This window comes from Sinocyclocheilus rhinocerous, unplaced genomic scaffold (assembly GCF_001515625.1).
Source record: "Sinocyclocheilus rhinocerous isolate Xijiao unplaced genomic scaffold, SAMN03320098_v1.1 scaffold1809, whole genome shotgun sequence".
In the NCBI taxonomy this organism is placed as follows: Eukaryota; Metazoa; Chordata; class Actinopteri; order Cypriniformes; family Cyprinidae; genus Sinocyclocheilus; species Sinocyclocheilus rhinocerous.
In genome coordinates, this window is record NW_015663347.1 from 125,038 (window position 1) to 135,501 (window position 10,464).

Here is a 10,464-nt window from a genome sequence, read left to right on the forward strand (position 1 = left end):
GTTTACTCGCCAGACTGATATATATATATATATATATATATATGTTTGTTTGTAAAATGGCACAGTTTTATAAATATCTGAAAGTACACTCATAACATCAGTCAGGCAAGCATTATAATATGATAATCAATATTACTTAATGATAGAACTTTAGTAATTAGAATTTAAACTTGATAACCATGTATGAATGCATATTAGTCATTTTAACTGAACTGACTGGTGGTGGTGCTTTTTGGTCATTCAGTGTTTCTGTAAAAAAATAGGGTAAAAATTAAGAAGAATATTAATCAGGTTGTGTGCTTTCGCTCGAACTGATTTGCTGAAATCAAAACAGGGACGATAATAGGTGAGCACCAGCCAATGAGGAAAGCGGTAGTTCTTAAAAGCTGAAGAATTCCAATGGAACTCTGTTATTTTGACAGGAAAATACAACAAAGAATATCGTTTACATGTAGCGCGCATAGGTAGCGCGTCAATTCTCTCTCTCCCTCTCTCGCTGCGTGTGTGTGAAACAAAGCGACGGCGAGTCGTGCGCCTTCACACTAGAGTTTACGGTACATTAAATACAGGTGCGTTGCACATCCATTCAGATGAACTGAAAAACAGCACAGATCGCTTGGCGGAGAGTGAAACTGATGCGCTCAGTCAGAGAGTGTTCGGCGAGTGAAAATATATCTGAGCTAAACTTATACTTAGCCTCCAACTCACACACTGGCACAAATCTGATAATTTATTAGCAATTGGCTAATATTAGACATCATTTAGTCGCCCAGAGTGAAGATTTAGTCGCATATGCGAGTGATTTACTCGCAATGTAGAGGGTTGAAATCACATTGGCAGTCACCTGCATGCATTTTAGCAACTCCAAGAAAGCATCAAACCCTTCAAGATACTTCTCCCTGAGTTGGTCGGTCCACTCTGTTGGACGGCTTATCAGGACATACCTGCATCCAAGAGAAACTCATCATTACACGCATCTCAAAAATTGGGAATTTTAGACACACAAATATAACTGTATATAAAAATGGGCAGACACACTCAGTATCTTACTTGAGGTCTCCTATAAGGCTCTGGACCCGGCGGAATTTGAAGGCTTGCTGTGCGGTGTAGCGTTCAAACTGAAAGTGGCCCTGCAGGTCTCGGTGTCTGAGGTGGTCCATGAATGTGCAGATGATGGTGGTCATCAGGTTCTCTTCTGTGATCAACATCCGAGCCTGGAAAATTAAATACACCATTGCCACATCTGGCAGACCGCTGGAGGTTTGGGTCGTAAGCTGTATGCGAAATTCACTTTTATTGAGAGAAGATGAGACAGAAGAGAACAATGACAAAGGCAAGGGAAAGGAAGGAGGAAAGAGAGGAGAAAGCAGATGTGGAAGTGCAGAAGAAAATGAAAGAGGGGGAAGGAAGTGGAAAAGCGAAGAGGAAATACATTTTTGGTTTTTGACAAAACTAAATAATTTACTGATAGGGAGACGTTTAATTAGTACTTCTCCAATTTCAAATTCTAGAATAATTTAAATAAAAAAAAATCTAATAAAAGAGCTTGTAAATTATGTCAAGTAACTTTACATTTACCTCAAAAAAGCCATTCAATGTCCATATCTCATTCGTCAGCTAGAAAAAAAATAATTTTAGTATTTTGCTAAATATATGCACTATTTTACAAATTCAATTTATTCTTTACCTGTTAGTGATGTCTCATTTATTGTGTTTGAATAAATTTTTCATGAAAACTTAAACTTAAATATTTGTATTTCAACAACAACATAGTTATACCATTACATAATTAAATTACAAATTTTACAAAAGTTATGCGCAACTTAAATATTTACAATTCATATTTACAATTTTTATTACTAAATACATTTGATTAATTATTAATTGATTATTATCAGGGCTGTCAATCAATTAAATTTTTTTAAAGTAATTAATTAAACAATGTTTTGATTAATTAATCTAATTAATCGCATATTAATCACACATCAAATTTGGCTGAGAAATTACCCATAAAAGATCATTTAAAGCCATAGTTGTGTTACATGAGAAAAGTATGAAATAGATATTACAAAAAGTAGCTTTAGAAATATTTTTTTTTACCTTTTCTTTTTTTTCTTTTTCTTTTTGTTTTTTTAATTAGTTTTTTATTAATATGTATTTTTATTAATTTGTCTTTTTTTTTTTTAATGAAATGATACAACAACAAACTAAAACGGTTTTATATCAATACTATTTTAAATCACTTTAGTTTTCCATAACTAATTAATTGAATTAACACATTAAACTGAAAGCCCTAATTATTATACTATTTTACATTTTTGGCTAAATAAAAACTTTACTTTCAGTTTCGATAAAAAAAATTTAATTCAGTGCATTACTAGTAAAGAGGAAATAGGAAGGAACAATTTTAAAATGAAATAGGAAAGGGAAGAGAAAGAGTGAAAAGAAAAAAGGAAAGAGGAAAAGTAAATGGAAGAAGAGACCAAAAACCCAAAACGACAAGCCTCTTCCTCATGGCAGGCCGTCTCTCTTTGCATAGGGTGACCATACGTGCCATTTTCCCAGGACGCGTCCTGGCCAGGATTTCTATATTGCCTAAAATATCTAGGTTTTGGCTTTGTTTGCGTGTGCAGACCGATCGGTGTATGACATCAAAGTACCATACAGACGGTTATGCTTTCGAAATACTCTCGAGGTACTTTGAAGTCAAACACTGATCGGTCTGAGCCGCACTGCTTTTAAGTCGAACACACCTAATATGTACGCGTAATTGCATCGCTTTGACCGTAGATCCCACATTCTCACACGCCATGATTGGTCCATTATGTACAATGCTTGCATGTTATTGGTCAAACTACTTTTCGATCATTACCTTCAGCAAGCATGAAAACAGGAAAACAAAGCCAAAACAAATCCTGGCCAGGACGCGTCCTGGGAAAATGGCACGTATGGTCACCCTTATCTTTGCATGTACTCACCAGAGAGGGCACGGTGAACATTTGCACAGAAAGATCAGTGACGGAGAACTCCCTGTCGTGGTCGTCTTTCACGTAGTCGCTCTGCAAGCACTCATAGTTCTGCAGGCAGTGGTGAAGGGGGCGGAGGAGAGGAGAAAGAGGCAGAAGAGAGAGGAGAGGTGTGTGGGATTGGCGGTACTCACCACAGTGGGGGCGGTGAAGAGCTGCACTGACAGAGAGGTCACTGACACTACACGCTCATGATCGTCCTCCATAAAATCTGTCTGGAGGCGCCGGTAATTCTAAGGGAAGGGGGCAGATTCACCTTCCGGGTCAGAGGTCAGGGGCCATCAGCAGTTACGTCCCCCGACTCGGTTCTATGTCAGGCACACGCAGCCTTTAGCTGCACCGTGGCACTGGGGCAAGTGTGGAGCCGGGGGACTCGAGCTAACGCTAAACTTTAAATACTATTTTTATAGTAGACTTTCTAGAGTTGTTTAAGCTAAGGTACAAATCTGTCAGCCACACCTGTGCCGGGGCCCTATGATTTCCGCAATGTGGATTTACAGTATAATAAGTTACAGTTTGTCTGTGCATATTAAAAAAAAGACAAAAAGACTGCAATTTAAATATGAAGTCTGAATGCTCTGGACGTCTGTGATTGAGTGATGCTGTTTCGTCTACTACATCATCTTAAGCACGAGCAATGCTTGTGGTCTTTTCAGCCTCTGTGGTCTAAATATATAAGGACATGAACTTCATCTCCAGCTCTGCTCTGAGAGTCACTTCACCAGCATTTCACAATTTCATTTGATAAAGCTATCGTCACACATACAGAAACTCAAAAGGTTTCACGATAACCCACCTAAATAAAAGTTGAGTTTAATTTTAAGTAAGTGTGAGAGCAATATATTACTATTGTACAGTATAATGTACTTATCAAAATAATAAATAATAATAACAATAATAATAATAATACATTTATTTAAGGAATATCGGACAATTTTTTTCATGTTTTAATTTTAAAAAGTAAACCTCTGTTGTGCAGCAATTCGTTTGAAAACAAATAAAATAAAGGAATTGTTACATTTTAATTTGATTACATTTTAAAATATTAATTAAACTTAATGTTTTATGCCATCATTTGATTACCACTATTTTTTGATAATAAATTTGATAATAATTACATTTAAAATCAAGAAAATATTAATACAGAAAACACAGGATTTCTGAAAAAAATAAAACATTTTATAGGAACATATTATTGTAAAAATGTTAAAGGGTTACTCCACCCCAAAATGAAAATTTTGTCATTAATCACTTACCCCCATGTCGTTCCAAACCCGTAAAAGCTTCGTTCGTCTTCGGAACACAATTTAAGATATTTTGGATGAAAACCGGGAGGCTTGTGACTGTCCCATTGACTGCCAAGTAAATAACACTGTCAAAGCCCAAAAAAATATGACAGTGTTATTTACACCCAAAATATCTTAAATTGTGTTCCGAAGACGAACGAAGCTTTTACGGGTTTGGAACGGCATGGGGGTAAGTGATTAATGACAAAATTTTCATTTTGGGGTGAAGTAACCCTTTAATAAATTATTTAAATTGTTAAAGATTTATTAATTCAACTGATTAGAAGAAATTTGGGAACAAATAAAACATTTCATATGTCCATAAATTAATTTTTGTTAAATTTTTAATAAATTGAATACATGATTTCAATTAGAAAAATTAAATGGACAAATCTGAGAAAAAAAAGAAGAAGAGAGATTTCACAGGGCCCTACACCAGAGTGCACACAGAGAGAGAGATTTCCTGCTGTCACAGCACGACTGGTTCAGTCGGAGGACTGCAGCGGGCAGCGAATCAAAGACAGCTCCGCTAAGTCATAGCATCTCTCTCTATTACACATGCTCTCTCTCTGAGACGATACCCCTCACTGAACAGGGAATGACTGCTCAAACTCTCTTATCCTCACAGATCAGCTGAACCAAACTGAGTGTGAAGTGAACTGGATGTTCTAGTACGAATACAGACTTGGCATATTCTAGACATGCTTGTGGAAACTGACATCAATTCTGTCTCTCGGCATGGTGCAGTAAGTTTATAACATCTATAACAGCGTTGATTACCACAGAAAATAATTTAACCAGTTAGTAAAAACATTTTCATTTTCAGTATAGCACTTACACTGGAATGTGTGTGGAATTTGCTCCATGTAAAATATGTTTTAATGACGATATCCTTGTGAATACTATGTGGAAATTATCGTCATGACTTGAGTTAGTACCATTAGATAGTTAGAAGGCAACTGTTTTCATGCTAGTCTACTGTTAACAAGTATCATGTTTTGTTGCAATGCTTTCGAAAATGTATGCAGTTTAATGTTTATTCTTAAGTGATGCCTTGCACTATAATGGAAGCTTGTTTCTGCCATTGAATTTAAAAAAAAAAAAAATTCTAACAATTCTGACTTTTTTCTACAGATTGTGAGTTTACATAATATAGATAATATAGAGATATCAATTGAGAGAGATAAACACGCCATTGTGAGTTATAAAGTCAGAATTGCATGATCTAAACTCGCAATTGCGAGTAAAGTTATAATTTCAGAACTGCGAGATATAAATGTACAAAAGTGACTTTTTTTCCTCAGAATTGGATTTTATAACATACAATTGCGAGTTATATCTTACAATTCTGAGAAAAAAGTCAGAATTACGAGATATAATCTCAACCACCAGAAAAAAAGTCTGAATTGCGAGTTTATATCTCACAATTACTAAGTTTTATCTTGCAATTGTGGGGGGAAAAAAATCAGAATTGTGAGATATAAACTCGTAATTGCAAGATGCATACTTGGAATAGCGAGAAAAAAAGCCAGAATGCCGAGTTTATATCTCGCAATTCTGACTTTTTTCCTCAGAATTGTGAGAAAAATAAAGTAATTGTGAGATATAAATTCAGAATTGTGAGGGGAAAAAAGTCAGAACTGTCAGATAAAAAGTCGCAATTAGATTTATTGAATTGTGAGATATAAATTCAGAATTGTGAAGGGGAAAAAAGTCAGAACTGTCAGATAAAAAGTCGCAATTAGATTTATTTTCATTTTTTTTATACCGTGGTGGAAACAGGCTTCTGTAGAATATAGACGTTCAGTGCAAGAGCATTAACATAATTTGGAAAATATTCTCTGTGGTAAATGACAACATGACAAATTCTAACTTGTAACTTGGACCCAGAACATTTAACACGTCAAACCCACTTGTACTTTGTCCAGTCACTGAATCTAAAAACAACATTTAAAAGGTTAATTCACACAAAAATGAAAAATTTAAAATCATTTACTCATCCTAAATCAATGAGGTTTGTTCTTGTGTGTCAAGCAAGTAGAGCTGAGCTTCTGTTTATCTTATTCATGTTCTCCATGTAGGTGTTTGTCTCTTCAGAAGACTTGGATTAAACCACTCAATGCATATATGGATTACTTTTACAATGTCTTTATGATGTAGAACGAATATCTTGCTGGTTTGGAACGACATAAGGGTGAGTAATTGATGACAGTTTTTTTCATTTTTTGTTGAACTATCCCTGTAATGTACAGGTTGTCATGGAGTCCCAGAAAGCCTGACTTTCAAAAATGTTGCTCTGTGCTGTAAAGACACAGAGGGCTCAGATATGGGTGTAAAGCCAGTGCCAATGAGTTGCCTAAACCCATCCCTCAGTAATCATGACAATGCAAACTCCGGTGGGTGCATGTGCCAAATTTTCTCCACTTTTTGGGGCTTCATGGGGTTTAATGTCAATCAATATAAAGACTGTGCCATTGCAAATGGAAGTCTTACCTTTGCAAACTGGATGGCAAAACGTTTTTTGTATTTTGAATCCATGAGTAAGCTGCTCATAAAGAGCTGGTGGTAAACATTTCTCGCTCCTGCAGGAAACACAAGATTAAATACATCATTAGCGTAACTGGGTGAATCTCACAAAACCCATCAAGTACATGCCCCAGTCATATTTCACCCCAAAAACAAAAGAAACAAACAGAAAAGTATGGTTAGTTCATTTTAAAGTGTCCTTGTTACAGTGTAATTATACAATTAAGTACTGAGCAATATTAATTAACAACATGTACTTTCTACAGAGTCAGTTGCTTTAATTACGTAGAGTTTACAGTTACTATTACTATAGTAAGTATATGTAGCGTGTAACAAGAACACTGTAAAATATGATTACCAATTTTGTTTAATTTGTAAATGACAATTAATTACATCCTCATTACTGTAGTGCAAAAAAAACTGATTTATATTAATATAATTATCTTGCTAATTTAAACTATTGTATAATAGGATTGTTTAATAATGAGAATGGCACTCAACTGAGAATAATGGCAATAAAAACTTAAAACATACAGACACATTACAGTAATGAGACTTTGAAGGGAAATTAGTCTTGCTTCATTCACCTTTCCACATCTTGGAGTCACAGAGCATGAGCGTGTCCACCAGGGAAGAGTTATCTCCCTCTGGTCCTCGCTGCAGACCCACCTGACACAGGATCCTCCTCAGAGCATCTGTTGGGGACAGCAACAAACTCAGGCACTGATTCATTACAGCGGTCTAACACAGAGCACACTGCTAGATTAAAACGGTCATGACACAAGAAATCAAATGTGTCTTGACCTTTTGACATATAAGAGGTCTTTGTACCATTAAATCATTCAGCAAGTTTCATAGCTTAAAATGTCCTCAAATAGCATTTATTCAATCAAGTTCAAAAAACGGCTCGTTTGGATATTGGTGGATTTGTGATGTCACACAAGCACACACATTTGCATAAGACTGCCTCAAGAGAAAGACACTGTCGCACCATAGGCGTTCACTCGCCTAGGAAACATTAAAATAATGTGGCAAAAAATCCAGGGCTTTGCAGAAGATAAAGCAGAAACTGAATAATAATACTTTTCCTGAAGAGCTTGAAAGGAAAGAATACAAAGGAAAAAAGAGAGGGAGAGAGAGAGAAAGTGACACAAATGCAGAGACTGACCTGAGTATCTGATGATTTGGCCGAGCCAGGTGAGAGCTTTGAGTGCAAAACACTGATGAGCCACTACAGAGGAGTGCATGACTTGAACCCGCAGGGGTTTCGTCTGCCGACTTGTGTTCCTCTGCAAAACATGTGTCCAAACATATTCACAAACAAATGACATTTACATGAACACTGTAATGATGCTTTAATTTCTGCAAAGTTGCCCCCGCAATGCTAAATTGTTGTGAATGGTTGCCAAGGTGTTGCTATGAAGTGCTAAGTCCCTCCTTCAATGTCAGTCTATGAGATTTTTTTTTCACTCTTTTTATCGTCTGACATGAAAATCTTCTTTTGCCTGTTGCTGAAACTGCTATATGCAAATTGGGGATCATTTATCCATAAAACTTAAATGTCCTACTTAACCAAACCTTTCAGTAAAAAACAAAAAAAAAAAAAAAAAAAAAAAAAAAAAAAAAAAAAAAGAAAAAAAAAAAAACTTCTTTCACACACCGAAGAAAAAACAAACTAAAACTGATTTAAAGTGTTGATTAAAACTATAATAGGATCTCAGTGATACTAAACACTGATTTCAAACTGGAACGAACTGCTTTACACATCTGAGGAAAACGGATGGGATTTGTGACTGTTTAGAACTTACCACAATAACAGATTTGGCCTGCTCACAAAACTGGAAGTCCCCAAAGCGAACAGACTTCCTGCCCTGAATACAGTGAACAGAAGTAATCAATGAACAAAAGCAAGAACATGCTGTGCTTAACCTTAAGCCTGAATCATGGCACTGTGGAACTAACAGCAGGTCAACTTACATCTCTGTCCACGATGGTGGCGAAACTGACGGCCTCTTTCTGAGTGCAGTTAACTGCTTTCTGTAGTGTATAGATGACCTGCTCGTACGTGTGGACCTCATCGTTGAACAGCATGCAGTAGTACGTGTCTCCACGCACCCTTAAGAAAAAAATAAAAATAAGCAAGTTACATTTCTCCCAATATGCTAACATGCAGTAACCAAAAGCGATTGCATGCATGACGGATGATCCTGAGGGATTAAACTGTACCCCCTAAAAATGTGTTCTTCTAATTAGGGATATTAGGGATTTAACCCCAATAAGCTTCTCAGTCATTTTGACAGATTTTGTTTTGTTGTTTAAAAAAAAAAAAGTTTGCTCAATCTGAGTGTTGTTAAACTTGGTGACTTTTTTTTAGATATCAAGATAGCAATCTGAAAAGTCTCTACACTTCAAAATGACTAGATAATGTCTAAATTAATATCCAAATGTGTATTTTTTTTCTTTCTAAGCATAACATCAAGAATTCTTGTGCAGCATTTGGATGCATAGGACACTTTTATTTATTTTTTTCACCAGATGGCAGAAATCTAGCCCAAATGCATGATAAATTCTCATATTTTCTTTGTTTAAACTCATAGAAGTGTATAATTTTACTGTAATGAAGTTCCAAAAGTTTGTGTATTTGCTTATAAAAATAAATGGTGTAAAAAAAAATCTAAAGATCTATATGAACCAAAATCCCAACAGTGGTGCCAAATTTATTTGTTAGTACTTCAGGGTAAGCAGTTTCATATAGTTTTATTATAAAAAAAAGTTACATTCTTACTGTTCCTAGTCAAAAACGACCATGAACAGCTAATGTGTGACTCTTTTTCTTAACGCTTAGGAGGGTAAAAAACAGGCCATAGTATGAGTGCTAATGTGTCTTACGGTGGCTCAAGGCCTTCAGGTAGCTCATCCTCTTTGTCCCAGGTGAGCATGTCCACAGCATATTTGAGGATGATGGAGAAAACATTATATGTGCGAGCAATCATCTCTTCAGACATATTAGCCAAAGGATCCTGCCAAACAAAACAGGGAACACAAGGGTTTGTTTTAAGGTTGTGACGGTGAGGAAATTTTCCCACCGGTTAATCGATGCGTGACAACACCGGTAATACTGGTATCACGGGGGGTGGAATTCGTTGGGGTTTTCCCTCTTTTCCTCGCTTTCCTTCGCTTTTAAATAGCTTGTAAATGCCTGTGCGCATTTTACTTTCGAATTAGTGGCAATCTGCAGTCAATTGCTTGAATGGACAACAACAAAACGACATATATAAAAACTGAAAATCAGCAAACACTAGGGATGCACCGATACTGGTATCGGTATCGGGCCCGATACTGAGCTCCTGTACTCGTTAAAATTCCCCGATACCAAATGCTGATACCACACAGCATGTGATAAGTGCCATATTCAGACAAAGAAACACCGACAACAGACAGCACAATGGTGTTATTAGAGATTAAAGATGTCTACGAAGTATATGTATGAACTCACTTATATTAAACATAGAACTTCTGTAAACAAACCGAATAAAAATACACCATGCTATAGGCCTAATATAAAATAAATTACTTACACAAAGTTTATATATATAAACTTTGTGTAAGTAATTTATTTTATTTAT

General features: G+C 35.9%; 1 protein-coding gene across 1 annotated transcript in view; it reads right to left on the reverse strand.

Moving 5' to 3' along the window:
• The window catches only part of ubr2 (ubiquitin protein ligase E3 component n-recognin 2), a 46,690-nt gene that overhangs the window by 24,140 nt on the left and 12,086 nt on the right, over positions 1 to 10,464 (reverse strand). The window contains exons 5-13 of the mRNA XM_016539069.1: positions 9,728 to 9,858; positions 8,816 to 8,954; positions 8,647 to 8,709; positions 8,007 to 8,127; positions 7,426 to 7,533; positions 6,806 to 6,894; positions 2,979 to 3,077; positions 1,051 to 1,214; positions 845 to 944 (exon numbers count right to left, since the gene is read on the reverse strand). Coding sequence (XP_016394555.1) covers positions 845 to 944; positions 1,051 to 1,214; positions 2,979 to 3,077; positions 6,806 to 6,894; positions 7,426 to 7,533; positions 8,007 to 8,127; positions 8,647 to 8,709; positions 8,816 to 8,954; positions 9,728 to 9,858 — 1,014 coding nt within the window. The remainder of the gene's footprint in view (positions 1 to 844; positions 945 to 1,050; positions 1,215 to 2,978; positions 3,078 to 6,805; positions 6,895 to 7,425; positions 7,534 to 8,006; positions 8,128 to 8,646; positions 8,710 to 8,815; positions 8,955 to 9,727; positions 9,859 to 10,464) is intronic.